Raw genomic sequence first — 17,528 nt, 5'->3', positions numbered from 1 at the left:
CACGTTAAAGAACCCCAGGTGGTCGAAATTTCCGGAGCCCTCCACTACGGCGTCTCTCATAGCCTAGTTGCTTCGGGACGTTAAACCTCAATAAACCAATAAACCAAAACCAAGCTGTTTTCTGTCTTTCCGGACTGGGGCGAAAGACTAGGAGGGTCTGCATGGTGAGCTCTCTACAACTGTTTTAGCAAAAACATGACAGGGGATTGTAAGTTTGAAGACAAGGTCTTTTAAAAGTGCGCAGCGTTTAATAGCAGCAGTTTAGTATGTGATACAAAAGCATTCAGAGCGGAGGAAGGGAAGGCAAAATAAGAAAGCCATAGAATTCTACACGGTCCAATGGAACGAAAGGAAAGCCACTGGGATCTTAGAAACATGAAGTTTCGTTCCTACAAAACATCAGTAAGTTTAATACATTGACTCTCATAATAAAGCTAGCAAAGCTTCAAATGAGAGTTGCCAAAACATTTATCAACAACAACGTCAAGTATTTTCAGGTTGTCTCACGACGACCATAGAGTTCAGCCTGGAAGTGCGTTATAGGCGGCCGCTCCACGAAGCGTAAAGGGGAACGGAACAGTCATCAGCTGATAGGGAGTCAGAAAGCGTGCATTTTCAACGCGAGGTGGCGGCAACGGTGAGGATAGAAGGGAAGCGCAGCGTAACACCAGGCCCGCCTGCGTCCCTGGAACGATAAGGGGCGCACGAGGCAGCAGAGAGTTTTAGCACTGCCGTACACGGTAACTACGGTTCGCCCGGCAAATGTGCCTAGGCCGGCCTGGCAATGGTAGCAACGGCAGCGTACGCGTTACCGTTACCGTATTTGACGTACGGCTAACCGCCTAAGCTAAAACTGTCTCGCTGTCTGCCATGCGGTGAGCTGTCGGCGACCGACTGGGTCGGCGAATGGAAGCCAGCGAAAGGCCACAGCTGTGACTGTCATGCACTTTCTCGAACTGTGAAGTTGGCTGGATGAGGCAAGTGCATGGTCCGTAAAGTTTAATTATCATTGATGAGCGTATGAGTCACCGCACTCAGCACGAAGCCATATTGCAGATAAGAGTTTTGCGCCGATGGCTCGCGCTAAAGCTCTTTCATCCTCCCAACAGCGAATCACGTGATCAGAATCCGACCACGATCGGCGACTAGCTTTGGGAAACCAGATAACGATGGGGCTGCGTGTGCACTCTAGCGTTTATAATTTATGATACTCTGCGCCTCATAAAGTTTCAGAAAGTTGCCAGAAGGAAAAAGGGGCGCTGCGGTCGTTGATCCACCGCAAGAATGTCGGGACGGGTAAATTTGATATTTGCCTTGACTAATAAATTGTCAAAATACGGACATATGTATAAGAATTTGAAAAAACCTCAAGAGTAGGTTGTAACTATACGACTTTTTCTAAGTCTAAGCACAAGTTCTAAGAATGCGTCATTCTTCGAAGAATACGACTGTAAGCTCGAAGCGGTTCTCTCATGAAAGCGATATAGTTAAGAAAGACATGTTCATGGCATAATAAGGTCTGTTAAAAACTGTCGCTCTCTGTAGCTTAATGGGTAAGGGAGAAATTGTGAGCTCATAGAGAGACTGGAAGCGTGAAATTGTGCGTGCCCGCACTGCCAGCACGATGGGTGGCCGCAGCGGGGAGGGCAAGTGAAGCACAGCGAAGCGCCAGCTGAACTTGCGTATTTGAAACTCTAAGCGGTGATAATTTTTTGAAATGTCTATATCAAGCTTGGCTTACGGTACTCGCTATTATTTATTGATTTATTTATTTATTTATTTATTTATTTATTTTTTTATTTTTTTATTTATTTATTTATTTATTTATTTATTTATACAATACTGCAGGCCGTTAAGGCCCAAGCAGGAGTAGGATAAACATACAGAGAACTCCGACGACCCGCAGAAGACGACGCCAACAGCTGAATTCAGTAGAAGCGATGTAGTAAATACGGAGCATGAAAATAAAACAAGTCGCAACAAACAACAGACAATATTTAACGGTCAAGTACTTGTTCAATGGCGGAAAGCACATTTTCGGATACAAACACATGAGGGGGTGGTTGTTCTATTCGGCTATAGTTCGAGGAAAGAAAGAATATTTAAAGTTATTGGTGCGGGCAAACAAAGGAGATAATTTATGCGGATGGCAATGCCTTGTTACTCTAGTTGTTGAAGGTTTCATATACAATGAAGGGTCAAGACGGAACTGAGAATGGTAGAGTTTAAAGAGGAATTTAATTCTTGCTGGCTTTCTCCAGTACTCTATGGGTTTGATGTTATTGATTCTCATTAATTCGGATGGGGAGTCATGTCGGCGGTACCGGTTATACATGAAGCGAACTGCTGATCTTTGAATCTGTTCAAGTTTGCTAATGTCTTTTTTAGTGAAAGGGTCCCAAACCCCGCATGCGTACTGCAATCTAGATTTGATCAGTGTGCCTTGCTGAAGTCCAGGAATATAACGTCAATCTGACCGGAACTATCGAGAACGGAGGAAAACGAATGAATTGTGGAAGCTAGTTCTGTGGTTGTCGACAGGCCTTTGCGGAAACCGTGCTGGAAAGGAGACAGTATGTTTTTACTATCGAGGAAATCAGTGATGTAGTTGGAAATGATATATTCCATGAGTTTGCATGAAGTGCTGATGAGAGATATCGGTCGGTAGTTGGTTAACTGAGAGCGGTCACCTTTCTTAAATACAGGCACGACACGTGCGAGCCTCCAGTCAGACGGGACATCGGCACTAGAAAAAGACAAACGAAAAATGACAACAAGAAACCGGGCAAGCGATTCAGCGTAACGGCGCAAGAATGCGTTTGGAATACCATCAGGGCCGCACGATGATTTAGGATTCAGATTTAGGAGCATAAAAAAGATGCCCTCATAGGATACAAATTCCGGGCTGACACTGCTCGTGCCGTTAAAACAAGAGGGTCGGGGGCGGGAGTCTGAAAAAACTGACTGAAAGAAAAGATTAAATTCTGTGGCTATCTGCGGCTTGTCGCGAACAGTTTTTTTGCCGGTCTTGATGTGATCGATGGATTTTCGTGTAAAACTGCTTAATAGAGCGAAGTTTTTCGGCAAGTAAAGGTCTTATGTTTAGAAGCGCAGGGTTGTTCTTCGTGTGCTTTCTGAGCCTTTTTATTCTGCGTAAGAAATGAATTATTTCGCGGCTGATTCATGGGTTTTTACGACGCACATTCTTAGTTTTGCCCGGAATGAAGTGTTGAATACAGAAATGGCAAGCAGATTTGAATTTATGCCATAGATTATTGACATCATTTCCCGTGAATTTTTCTAAGGCCATTTCGAGGTAATCAAGAACTGACTCATCGTTAGCCCTACTAAAATCTTTAACTGTGATTCCGTTTCTAGTAGACGAGTTATTAGATGCGTGTGTTCTGTATGTGAAAACTACAAGCTTATGATCTGATATTCCGTCTTCAACTGCAACATTAACATCATCGAGAGATCTGGTATGAAAGATAAGGTCTAAAACTGATGATGATGTTCCCTGCACTCTGGTTGGAATATTAACCGCTTGGGTAAGGTCACAAGCCAGCATGATATCAAGGAGGATAATTTCATGGAGAGGATTTGATGATATGTCGGGCCAAACAATGTCAAGTAGGTTGAAGTCTCCGGCTATTATTATGCAACTTGTACTTTTGCAATATTTAATGAGGTGGTCATGCATTTTGTTCAGGAAGTCTATGGACGCAGAGGGCGGACGGTAAACTGCAAATAATATAAATGATTGTCCATTGTAGTTTATTCGTAGGCCAAGACTTTCATGGTCAACGACTTGTTCTAGCAGAGACGCTTGAACACCGGAACTTAGAATGACGGCTACGACGCCACCACGGGAAGGCCTGTCTCGCCTATATATACTATAAGAATTTGGAACGAAATCCTGGTCACTTATCTCTTCGTGAAGCCACGTTTCAGTCACTACAGTCACATGGGGATCGTGAAAAAACAGTATACTTTCAAGTTCTGCAGTCTTGTTAACGATACTTCTTGCGTTAATGTTAAGCAGTCTCAGGTACTGCGGTGCAGACCTCGGACTTTGTCATGCACTCACCGGTGAAGCAGATGTGGACGAAATTTTTACTCGCGCATATTTAACATCGTCCCACACAAACGTATCATTGTCGATTCGCAATTTATCATTTGTCAAAAAAAAGAAACATGCTTCCCGTTGTCCTTATCGCTATAGCGCTTTGCCACAGCAACCTCCGCCTTCGAAGTGTACAGCGAGAATAGTCATTTTCAATAAAAATGTCGGTGTTCTTTAGCTTTTTTGCATTCATGAGTACAGCCTGTTTTTCATTGTAATCCTGAATATACAAAATCACAGGCCGATTTGCGCCTTTTCGACCAAGTCTGTGAATTCGGCCAACAGATTTGCACTCCACATCAAGCATTTTGTCAAATACGTCACTGATTACTTTACTCTTAAGCTGATATACCGATTCATTTTCCGGTTCCGGTAGGCCATAAACCACCAGATTGGACCGGCGACTGCGGTCTTCAAAGTCAACAATTTTTTCAAATTGTTGCTTTACATAACACTGAAGTTCGTGTAAAGAACCATCTAGACCATCACACACAAGTTCAAGAGGGGCTCTTTCAGGGATAGCGTGAGCGCTGGCCGGTAGAAGCTGAGGGAGCAAGACAGTGCCTGTCACAACAATAAGTCTGTCTGTCAAACTAAATTCGGTTGTAATTTGATAACTTTGGCTCATAATTCAGCGTCCTCGCTTAAGACTGCGCCTGACTCACTGTTGTGGCCGGAGGCCATCCGGTACGGGAGGAGACAGCGAACAGGGAAGCAGTCGCGTGCGGTTAACGCTGCTTCAAACATCAGACATGCTGAGAACAACACAGGAAACTTCTGTTCGGTCCAAGAACGCGCAACTGTCTTTGCTAATTTAGTATCGGTGATGAAAATCACTGCCGATCTGCATTCACGTATTTGTCTTTTTATAAGCATGCCACCCCAGCACTTTTCACGCATGCTTTTGTCGATGCGTGTTTGACGGGTCAAGCGAAGCCAAGTGCCGTGCAGACTCAATGAAAACAAATTGGACCTATCAAATTTTTCTTCAAGCACAAAGCGTGGACATAGGCGCTTATATCAAGAAACGAAAAAGGTGGTGTACTGACGATCTGCTCCACGTAGTAGTAGGGCTTTGCGATATCTGTTGGCCATATAAGTGCGCCGTCGGACGCATATTCGCTATCGAACAATTTAATGGATTTCGGAAGCTGTCCGCACAGAAATACTCAAAACGCACGCCCACCATCGGTGAATAAAACACGCGACCTTCTGCTATTCTTCCTGCCATGATGAGGAAGCCGGGAAAGCGTCCTGTCGTTGCTTCTACTGCCCGCCGCTAGGAGGCTTTCAGTGTCGCCTATACATACCTCTGCAGTCCAGGCACGGAGCGTATATAACGAAGTATAATGGAGCCATTGAAGAATAGCGTTTTGAGCCGACGGCTCGAGTGAAATCTCTTTAATCCTGCTATCTGTGACTCCTTTGATAAGAATACAACCATAATCCGCGGCTGCAGCTCTCCAACGCCAGATGGCGATGGCGCTGCGTGTGCCCTCTGGCGTTTACAATTTGACTTTCTACAGATCGTAAAGTTTCTAAAATTTACTTAGAGGAGGCAGAGGTGCCGTAGAAATGCTGAAACAGGGGAACTTCATATTTGGTTCGGCTAATATATGGCCGAAAATGCGGATATGTTTCGATTTTAACACTTCTCGAAGTGTTGAATTAAGTGTAGGGCTGCGACATTTCCTCAAGTGCAAGATTAAGATTGAAGACAGCTTTTCACGAGGAATAACACTACGTAGAACATACATTCTGTAATTATTATTTATTTTGAGGGTTGCATTATTTTGGGCGAACGCTATATTGTTGTCGCAGTGATGTATTCATTTTGTATTTTCTTCCGAGAAAGAGACGGATGGGGAGCGGCGATCATTAGCCCATTGGGCGGATTTTTTCCGCTACCTCCGTCATCATGTCTTAGATGGAAAATGAATATATCGTTGTTATGTTTCGAAATGGTACCAGCTCTCCTTGCGTGCCAGATGTCTGCAACTTCATGCTTAAATCACAGTTTATTTTTCTTGCTATAATTCAGGGCCAGAAAGCCCGGCTTCATGTATCGTTCTGTCTCGTTTTATTAAGGCGGAAGCCTTTAATGGCTCATTGTTGTCGTGAACCGAATGTGTCCCGCTTTTGACGGGTGTCCACCGAGATAGGTGAGACAGTTACTGCTAGTTTCCTTTCCTCAAATACAATTTTCATTTTTTTTAGCCGCCGCGGTGGCTCAGCGGTTATGGTGCTCGGCTGCTGACCCGAAAGACGCGGGTTCGATCCCGGCCGCGGCGGTTGAATTTCTTTGGAGGAGAAATTCTGGAGGCCCGTGTACTGTGCGATGTCAGTGCACGTTAAAGAACCCCAGGTGGTCGAAATTTCCGGCGCCCTCCACTACGGCGTCTCTCATAGCCTTATATTATAGTCGCTTTGGGACGTTAAACCTCATAAACCAAACAATTTTCATTTTCTTCATTACGGCCTCTCTTTCTTCTTTCACCCCGACTTACTCCCTTCCTGTACGGTGCGGTTCAGGTGCCCACCGAGATGACACAGAATTGCAGTGTCATTTCCTTTCCTCAAAAAGCGTTGCGTTCAAAGGGCAAGGCATCGCGCCGAACGGGTGGTGGCGTTCAGTGGACTCCCTGGCAGCGCTACAACACGGTATCCCGTTCCACTTCTAAAGGCGAAAATTAGGCGTCATTAATTGGCAGTTAATTAATATATAGTCATTAATCAGCAATTAGTAATTAGTAATTTGTCATTACTTGGTAATTATTCATTAATTATGTGTGACGTCATACAGTGGTGACGTCACCAGTGCCACAGAGGCAGTCAAAGTGGTGCGGAAAACGCTGTCGCCTCTACGCACTTTAGACAGTCAAAGTGCCCCCTGAATTTTTTTCGTTCTTTCGCATGCAAGTTCAGCAAACATGCATTCAAACCTGCTGGGATTCTCCGTGCTCTGCCATTGCGTGCTTTGTCCCCTGCAAGGAGCACGCGAAGAATAAAACCGTTCAAAGGTTGGAGGCACTTTTCGCACGCAACGACTGCCATTTCGGGCGAAATAAACGCAATAGTTTCTGCTTAACTTCTCGATAAAAAAAAAAAAATGAAAAGCACGTGCTCGACCTCGCCCTCCTCATCTTTTATCTTTTTGGGCAGTACAGGAGCGGCGGACGCAGCGCATCTACAACGTTCCCATGCGCGTCCACTTTTTTCACCGGTTCAGCCGCAAAGGAGACATCGGGGCGCACCATTGTACAAGTTGCTGAATGTAATCGCTTCAATACCATGAACTATTTGGAACGCTTACTTCCTGATAAAAATGAAAACGCGGACAATGTTATTTTTGAACGAGGCACCAGTGTGTAGCTGTTTTCTTGCTTTAAGGATATGTGTTTTGTTGTGCTCGCCGTCTGTTCACCAACACGGAGGTACATAAGTGGTCGCATCAGTAAAAAAAGCAACTAACTAAACGCAACAAAACATTGGTAACCAAATCTTCGCATTATTTTTCTTGCTATTTGCATACTTTAAGCATCGAATATTCGACTGGAAACCACATTCATGACTGTGCACTACTCGGCGGGAATTCCGACCGAGGCAGAAGCAACACGCGAATTACGTGTCACTTCTGTGTAAACCGCGGGAGCGCAACTGCGCCTTGCGTGCCCCAAAGGCTGTTGTGTGAGGAGATCATGCGGTTCCCGAGAAATGTCGAGCGCTGAAACACAAGGCGGATGTGCTGGAAAACACGACGCCCTGTCCCAGTATAGAAAGGCCGAGTGTTTGCGTGTCTCGAAGCAACTTCCCGGTTCGAGGTTTTCTGTGACAGATTTCCTGTGACGAAGTTTCTGCGACAGTTGCGTAGTTTACCTCTGTACCCGCAGTGCGAGTCGAGCAATTTTATTTTGATTTCTTTTTTCTTGCCCAGCCTACTCTTTGTAACCGTAGGAAGCCTCTTATGCCATACGCAGTATGGTCTGGGCAATATTATTTTTACTTCTTTTGGAGTGCCCATTCTACTTTATGTACCCGCAGGACTGCGCTTGACTGGACGCTAATGACTGGTTACTCCTTTATATCAGGTCTACTCCGCATTCGGGAATTCGCCTGAACACAGTGGAGGTTTTCTGTTCTAACGAACCGTTTGAGCTGCCAGTGCTGTTGTATCATTGTGAACGAGATTGCTGTGCGGAATTCGTGAATGCATTTTAAGCGCTTTGTATACTGCCTGTTGGGATCGGAAGAATAGATTCAGTGTAATCACGTGGTGGCTACTTTGACAGCATTTTCGATAGTGGATCGTGTATAGGGCGTGCAACAAGAGCACGTATAGCGTCGTTGATAAACGGGCAGAATCGTTATACCATGACCTTCGTTTTGTGGGAAGTGTCGCTCATACGCGCACCATTCCTCAAAATTATGAAGCCCAGGGAATTTGCTTCTCAGCTACGCCATGTGGCTCCCTTGCGATCCTAGCGCCTTGAATGTAAGAACAAATTGTTTCTTCCCCAAGGTGTGTTGCTGGGCGAGTTGGTTGGAGAACATCTTGAGAACAAACAGCGCTTACAGACAAAGGACCAGAACAAGAAGGACACACAACTGCGCTGAGAACTGGGGGGAGTGAAGCGCATGCGCAAAGATCAGGAAAGTGGGAGCACGGAAAGTGCCAACACATAGACCAAGTATTCTTATCGTCACTGATAAACAATAACGCAGCAAAAAACAAGCGAGAAAAGCAGGGGAGACAAAGGCAGGGAGCGTTAAGAAACAATTCTAAAAAATCTAAAAGATCCTGAAGAAGCCAACAACCAACACGGCTAAACGAATGACGATGAAAGGTGACAAAGATAAAGGCACTAAAAACTGAACAGACTGAAGCATAAAAGGTGCAGGAAAAGGCTGCGGAAGATGTAAAAAATCGGCACGGCTGAAAGATGACGGAATTAAAAGCGTTAAAACAGATAAAAGCAAAAACCTGAGAAGCCGATGAGAATAAAAACAAGCAGGAAAGGTGGTCACTAAAAAAATGAAATTGAACAGACAACAGATCACTAAAAACAAGCAATGAATCGTAAAAACATGTGGGCGATAAAACCTAAGGTGAGAACAGAAAACTTTTTACAGATATGTTTAGGATGAAAAACATCGTAAAATAAAAAACACGGGAAAAACCAAAAGAATGCGCTGAATCAAATCGAAGCAGAGAGGAATGAACACTCTTTGTCTAACAGGGCAACTGACGGCGTGCTAACGCACTCATCTTTTAGCTTGATAATAGTGGCTGCTTCAATGATTTCTCGGGTCATTTGATTGAAGTTTTTCGCCAGAATATCTGTTTCCTTGAAAGAGGGGGAGATGCGACGGCAAGGACTGCAATCACGGCAGTGGATGGCCAAATTACCGGACCTTTTATCCTCAGCAGTAGCTTTATGCTCTAGTAACCGCTTGTTGTACAGCGCAGTTGTGTGTCCTTCTTGTTCTGGTCCTTTGTCTGTAAGCGCTGTTTGTTCTCAAGATGTTTCTTCCCCATCGGAAAGCTTGAACTTCTACGGATGCTACACGGCTTAGAAGCAAACCCACCTGGGTTATAAACTTTTGACAAAGGCTATACCGAGGTCAAGCGAGCAGCGTTCACGAAAGATACAGCTGCACGTGGACCCGGGGATATATACAAAGAAATAATACACGAGTCTTGTGTTACCCGCCAGCGAAGGGCACATTTCCTGCCAGTCGCTCATACCTGCCGATGAGAATGACATCCGGCGGCTGGCGCAGTTAAAACAGTCCGTCTGACAGGTGGCACTGGGAGATGAAATACCAGACGCCGCGGTATAAAATCGCGCTCTTAGGACGACGTATATGGGTAAAGTTGTTGTTGTTGTTAGCCTCGTACAATTGCGCATGCCCACACAGGGGGATCGGCCGAGAAGTGAGATGCATAGAGAGTTTTTGTGATGATTTTTTTTTTTCACTCGCGCTACTCAGACAGGCACAGTTTGCGGATGCGAGGTAAAGAAAGAGGAAAATGTTTCCGAACACCAGTAGAGGAGGCAGCGACGCGAGAACAATGACGTACTTTATGTGGCAGGTCGGTTGTAAATTGTACGTTCTTTTAATTATTTCGGAAGAAAGAAAATTATACGCAGACGAGCACGTGGCAGTCGGTTCGTATTCGCGCCACAGTGCTCCAGAATGACAGCAATATCGCCATCGGTAAACGTGAAAATAGGTGCAAGAAACGTGCTCTTCTTCGCGATAACGAAGGGTTAGCCGCTGAATCCAGATCAATCCAATCCAGCAAAGCAAGAAAGAAGCGGGACCCTTTCCAATTTTAGCCAGTACGCCATCGCGATAGCGATCATCAACCCGCGGCTAACAGACCGCGGCCGAGACCGGCCGCACAGCCCGCTCCGGGGCCGTCAAAATTCCCCATTTCGGCGCTTCTCCGGTGGGCCGTAAGGCGTCGCGTCGGGCGGCGACTTTGAACAGCTGGCGGGGCAGCAGGCGGTGCGACGTCGGCGGCGCGGCGAGGCCAGCGAGGCCGCCACCCGCCACACCCGCCGAGACACTTCGAGTCGGCCCGCGTGCGTGTGGTGTCCGCGGGAGCAACTGCTGCTGCACGGCTCGCCTGGCCTCTCGTTCTCGGATCGCGCCGCCGCTGCCGCGTAGGTCGGCGACCCTCACCGACAAAACACAGCCCGTCGTCCCTGACCGCGCAAGAGAGCCCGCGCTCGCCGCCGCCAGGCCGCCGCTGCATCGGCCACTTGCCGCCCGGCGCTTTTCTTTTCGTCCGGACTTGGCGCGACTTGGACGCGTGCCTCGACTGCCCCGACCGAGCTCCTCGGAGGCCTTCTTTGTGCGACGCGGGCTCCTCCTCCGATCCTTCACTTTCTCCCCCGTGCCGGAGAACGCTGCCGTCCCGGCCGACCGCGGCGAAGCATGGAGGTGGTGCCTTACTTCTTGCTCCTGCTCGAGCTTCTGGGCATCGTGGGGCGCTGTGTGGTGTCGGTGCTTGTGTACCTGCTGCGACTGGCAGTTCCGGGGAGCCGCAAGTCGCTGCGTGACAAGCACGTGCTCGTGACCGGAGCGGGACACGGGCTGGGACGCGAGATCGCCCTGCGCTGCGCGGACCTCGGCGCAAAGCTCATACTGCTCGACATCAACAAGGTGGGCAGGGCAGAGATTGCTGCTTTGTTTCTCACTTTACTCGAGCCACGCGGTAGAAATCGTTTGGTTCCGTCTACATCCTACTTTCATCTTGCGCCCGTCAGTAGTTGCCGTATCTTGCTTGTACCAGGTCATGCTTTCCTCTGATTTGGATTAGACGATACACACAAGCCGGGGGGAAAAAAAAACGCATACACACACACACGGAACAAATCCGATCTTTCGGACTGGGCCATTTCCTGAAGTTTGGCATTAATTGCATTAACCGTGTTTGCAGACTCCGGCACATGTAGTTTTCTTCGCAGGCACGTCAGTACGTGAATCCATGTATAGCGCTTCCCGAATTAAGGCGTCTCGTAATTCTGACTGCACGAAGATATTTACTCTGCATCAACCTTCACTGAAATCACCGCTCTGCCATACGTTTTGCGTATCGGCGTATCGGTCCGTTTGTCGGTCTACACGACGCGCGGAAGAGTTTTCCTTGATTTCCAACCCAAGCTAGAACCACTCGTCCGCAGATTCTTGTGCTTTCCTCTTCCTTAACGCGTTACACGGCGTAACGATGCTTTTCCTGCTTGTGTTTTTTAAGAATTAGCCACGGAAAGGCACCCACTGGCCACGTTATTTTTTGCCCCGGTTTTAATAATGAGCCCGCCTACTAGACTTTTGTCTATGCTCTTTTTAAACGCCCTGCATTGAGGTGTGCCTCACTTTTATGTTTTCAGTCAGCTTGGAAGCGTTGGGAAAACAAAGCAGTGTCTTTATTTTTTGTGGTGCAAACGCAACTAACCTCCACGGAGCGAAGCAGCGCTGTCATCAGGAGCAATTTGTTTCAATATAAACGTTTGTGAGTGGTTACAAGGACCTGCGAAGCTGATACCGCATGACTCGGTATTCGAGAACGGATGTACAGTCAGGCCGGAATGAAACGCGAACTCGCATATGTCATACATTTCTGCTTTGCAGCGAGATATTCCTTTACAACCTATTTTCGATAATGCATTTCAGTAGGCCATTTACCCAGACACATGAATCAGGCTAGTTGTACACTTCAGCTGAAAGTAGGCAGGTAAAATATTTTGTTTTCTTGACATGCTCTGTTCGCGTTTCATTCCGGCCTGACTGTACCGTCAAGAACTTCGCGAAACGTAGGCGTCATTCACGTAAGCACGTAAGCGAAACTTTGAACTTGCATGCTGCTGTCGTCTTCCTACTCGCTAGCAGCTTTCTTGCGATCCCGGCCCGACTTTGTGATATAAGCTTCAAGCTTGTCATATAAGCCCTCGTCAAATAAGGGGAGATTAGGTTAACTGTTTCTCATTGAATATAAAGGCCTCTGTTCTCTAAATATTCATCGTATCACAGGCCAGATTTGTGCGCATTTTGAATTCCTATTCTTTCGCGCAATCCTGACAACAAGAAAACGCTTCGTCATCATTTGATCAGGCGCCATAGGTTCGGTTATCGGCAGCAAATCGATTAACGGTTATTCGGCAGCAAATGGCACAGCTAATAACGAGCGCGGCTGGCATATACTTCCAGTTGCCCTTAGCGAGCGACCTAGAGTAAATCGCGTCATTCTACCCCGGTTTTCTTCTGGGTGGTCGCTGATAAGCCAAAACGCTTAGTCTGTTTTTAAGTGTTGGAAAAGTTAAGTTGGGTCGATTGAAAGGAAAGCCACTAATTCTGGACGCTGGTCAGGAAACGAGTCAAACGCCACTTTCAACTGAAACCAGACAGTTGTGAAAAGAGCCTCCTAATGTTCACGCACGTTTTTTCACTCCAAAAATGCATTTTGCGTCCGCATCATCGCCTCGCTGTGTCCGCGAACATTTTCAGTCCGTCCACGCCACTAGGATACTCCCGGAAATAGAATACACCAGAAAGAATTTCAGGTCTCATTGGACTACGAACCATCGCCCCTTAGGTGCGCAACCGGATGCTTGCGTGACGCATTGAACAGCTCGGCTATTGCTACATAGCACTTGCGCATTTCGTGACTTGCAAAAATTACTGGATTGCGTTGAGAAGCGACGCCTTCATGGCGGAAAAGCAGCGCGTAGAAACGAGAAGCGGAGCTGGGAGAGACAAACGCACGATGAACGCTACGTGCTCATTTGGACACCACACGCCTAATGAGCCGCGATAAAAAGAAGTTGGCCGCGTGCATCAAATAAGGGGGGGGGGGGGGGGGGGTTGAAGGGGTTTTAATAGTCAGCACGAACGCCATGCTGAAGCAACAGCGGGTCAGAGCCTCCACCGCCGCGGAGCGACTGTAGGATCGCTTTCGCAAGGAACGGGCGAAACCCAAGAAGCGACGAACATTTGGTTCAGTGTTGTCTCGAACATGCAGTCGAGCCAAGCCTTCACGACGCCCTTAAAAGCTCGGTCGCGGAGAAAGCTTGGCCGGTTGTCGAGCATGGAGTGGACGTTAATTACTTGGTCCCCGTCCTGGACGACTTTGCCAAAGAGGAACGCATTGAAACGAATGATTGAAGGTGTGTTCACTCAATACGCTCGAATACGCACGGCAGCATAATACAGCGCAGCGTGCATCTATTCCTGGAGTAGGGTAGTCCAGGTGCAGCACGGATTAGACCGCAAATTTTTCAGGGTGCACGGCCGCACTAAACGGACCACAGAGCGGAACGAGCAGCGTCGCAACGGCTCATTCTACTGGCTGTTCCGTGGCTTGCGTCACGAGCTCGAAATGTATTCAGAAACTTGTTTCGGGTTCCGGTTATCATCGCCAGAAGCGCATGCTTGCTTCCCGCGCGACGGCGTTTCATCTACGTCCTGTTTTTCTTCGTTTTTATCGCAGTACATACCGGTAAGGGTGCACGTGGCCCGCGGCTGTTTGAAGCGCTCGGCCGTCGTGTTTCTAAGAGCGTGATGGGTAGGAATATTCAGTACTTCCCCGAAGTTTGTCTGTTTGCGCCAGACTCCTCACGCCGAACTCGAATGCTGAGCGCAGCAACACGGTCGTAGATTGATCGCTTTGATGCCCAAGTCGACGGAGGGGGCTGTACTTCGTTAACTGCTGACTTCTTATGCCTGTCAAGGAAAGCGTACGTCCCATCGAAAGGGATGCTCACTATCGGTTAATAGTCGGCCCTCTGTTTGAAGCTTGAGACGCCAGACACAAGTCGTAGGAGAGGTACACTCCCTGGCTCGTAGTCTATTGGCACTAAAAGTCGAATATGGTTACCTTGAAACTTGCTCACATGAAAATCGCGTCCGTGGTAAATGAAAGTGTCGCTGAACATTCAGGGGGAAAAAATGCACTGATAACGACGGTAAATTTCACGCATTAAAAACTTGCCAGCTCGAGGGATGTGAGTTACACTCTGGAGGGCGGCATTTCAGTGTGAACGCATGGAGCACACCGCGCATTCACCAATGGCTCTCGCGGAGCTCCCACTTTGGAGCAGAGCATACGCCCTCGAAAACAAACCGCGTGAATGCATGGAGCAAACGCCACGTAATCACTTCAATGCAGTTAAGCGAAGCAAACGGCAAAAACGATAAACACGGCGTGTGATTGTGTTGGGGGTGTTGAGAGCCGGCAGATTTAACCTATTACATCGTTGACTTTAGCAACTGCACCGGCTGTGTCTCATAGAATTCAAGGCAGGGGTTGAAAGGCCTTTTTCCTTGCTGTGTTCGAGGCGGCTGAATCTAAGGCGATGTCTTGAGCTGAGACGCGAGCGGAGCCGTGTCGTACAAGAGGAACGATGAACGTCCCGCGTTCCCCCGAGCTGTCGATATTTTATGCGTAGCATATTGCAATCACTCAGTTCAGCCCTTGGGCGCGGCCGGACAGCCACCAAACCACGTGACGTGACGTCACGTCACGTGGTGACGTGACGTCACCAAACCACGTGAAAAAAAAGGAAAAAAAAAAGCACGGCTGAGCATGGTGGCGGTTGCCACCGCCCCGTTTCAAAGGGGGCGCTCCTATCCATCCATCCATCCATCCATACGTCACGGAGGAAAAGCTGCTGAGAAAATCGAGTGCCGCCAAGCAATACCTCGCGCAAAAAGACCGCGCAATATGCAACGCATTCTTGGCTTAACCAAGCTAAGCCTGGGCATCTTTTTGCCACCGCTTTCTTGTAATCCGAGGCCGTCGTACTGACCGTCACTACCGACGTCTCGGTTTACTGAGTTTACCGATGTTTCGGACTTGATGCCTCACCGTGGTGCGTTGCCCACTAGTGACACCAGAGCTCGCGGTACAATCTCTTTCAGCAGCCTGTTGTGCTGTACGGGGGCTAGCTCGACGGCGACAGCCGCAGAGGCCAGGCTTCGGCGCTCAGCTGCACGGCGCAGCTGCCGCGTCGCTAGCCGTCATGCCTCGTCAGACATGTGCTCATTCAACTGTCGAGCCGTTTTGGCCTCATCTCACCATTCGATTTGTTTGCGAGTTCACTGAGTTTAAAACTACAGCCGGTCGAGAAAAAAAATACGCTCAATTCAGCGTCCGTATTAGTCACGTTTTCCCCAATCTCTAACTACGCAGCCTTAGAAATGAGAGGCAGTGTATGCACGGAAGGAAGGTATGACGGGAAAGAAGGGAAGAAAGAAAGGGGCGAACGAAGGTATGACCGAAGTGAGGAGCAGGACAGAAAGTAGAATTGTAGGTACTGTGCTAAAGTAACGCTTCTTCACGGACAGTTGGTTCATGATCTTTGGAATACGTAGGTGTCCTTTCAACTGAGTATTTCCCTGTACGTTAGTTCGTCAATTCTTTAGTCTATTAAGCGCACACTTATTTCAAAGATCAGGTACTATCGCCAGCAAACGTTCACACGATGCGCTTTCTTGAAAGAAAAAAAAAAAAGATTTGCTCTATAATGCTTCCTCGCCTTCCAGTCGCCTGGTATTGTTATCTTGTTTGGGTCCCTCCGGAAAGGAACGAAACTAAAAAAGAAATAAAAGTGGAACAAGCCCGCACCTGACGGAGTTGTTGCGGGCTCAGCAAACATTTGCTGCTGATAATGTGCACCACGCTCGGTCTTGGCCGGGCTTTTGCTCAGTCCACGTTGGCAACGTCAACTGCAGGATCCGAAAAACGGAGGAGGATCCCATGGCACACAGTGACATTCGTACATCCCGAGCGATCCTGCGGGGAGTCCCGAAACCCCAACTCGCCACAGCTTGGCTAACTTTTGCGGCAGTATACTTACACCGCAAACGCCCGCACGTAATCTGCAACCGTTGTCGCCTGTCATTTAATGGTGCGTCCCACATCCGACGCCACGATCAATAAATCTGTGCGAGATGGAAGAACAGATATCCGCCGTCCAATCCTCATAACAAAGCAGAATGTCCGCTCTGTATCTCTGTGCAGAAGCGCCTCCAATGTCGGAGAACAACTTTTTCTCGCCTTTTGTCGCTTTCTCTTTTGTCTCTCCTGTTTCTTCTTCGCTCGCATTCACCGTCCTTGCGTGTCAGTGTGTTCGTGCTAATGACTTCGAGATGGCTGCAGATGCTTTGCGCGCTCGGGTATTGGTTTCCGATAGGGAGCATTCACCAAACGAGCCGTGAGGCACGTTTTTTGGCTTGTGCTTTTCCAAGCCCGGCTCGTATCCCGATAGACGAGCATAAGGAGCGTTCCACGCTGGCAGCTGCGTGTACACTCGTATTCTGCGAACAACAGCGGCGTTTTCTTTCTTCCATTTATTTTTATGGCACACACAGGTCTGCTGATATCAGGCCCTCTCGGTGTACAAAAAGGAATTCGCGGAAAGCGCTCCGTGTAAGCTTGCTTTAATTGTGCCGGTGTGCTGCGCAAAACAAAGGGCCTCTTTGAAGCAGGGAAGACATTGAACGGCTTTAAAGATGCATCTAAACATCGTTTTTATTGAAAGGTCCCACGTAAGTGAAGCTTTCACCGTTTAGTTTTTTTTTTTTGCTTTTATGTCCTTTTTGAGAGAGCCGTTATTCTCACGTTATCGCCTGTAATTTGCGTATGTAGTCGGCAGGTGTTCCGATGTTGCATCACGCTTCGAAACTATTAGCAACCACAACTGCGCGATTGCTTTCTCTCTGGAAGCCATTGAAATTCGAGAAACCCCATTTCAACATTGCCCGGCTTTGCGCGCAGATGCTTGCTGACATGGGCATATTGTGACGACAGCAAGCTCCGCTGTAAAACTTCTACTGCTGTGGAAAGGCAAACGGCTCTGATATACGCATCAAGATAGCACGTTGTTCGCGTGGGGGT

The 17,528-nt window shown here is 47.7% G+C and overlaps 1 protein-coding gene across 1 annotated transcript in view; it reads left to right on the top strand.

Annotated features, from left to right (window-relative positions):
• Window positions 1-10,566: 10,566 nt before the first annotated feature.
• LOC149359172 (17-beta-hydroxysteroid dehydrogenase 13-like) overlaps window positions 10,567-17,528 on the top strand; it is a 120,352-nt gene continuing 113,390 nt past the window's right edge. Inside the window, exon 1 of the mRNA XM_089571417.1 lies at window positions 10,567-11,296. Within this exon, the coding sequence (XP_089427543.1) occupies window positions 11,069-11,296 (228 nt within the window). The 5' untranslated portion in view covers window positions 10,567-11,068. The remainder of the gene's footprint in view (window positions 11,297-17,528) is intronic.

Source organism: Amblyomma mixtum, chromosome 2 (genome assembly GCF_055824585.1).
Source record: "Amblyomma mixtum isolate Tamu chromosome 2, ASM5582458v1, whole genome shotgun sequence".
NCBI classification, from domain to species: Eukaryota; Metazoa; Arthropoda; class Arachnida; order Ixodida; family Ixodidae; genus Amblyomma; species Amblyomma mixtum.
The sequence above is the reverse complement of the archived record's forward strand: the minus strand, read 5'-3'. Positions and strand labels throughout refer to the sequence as shown.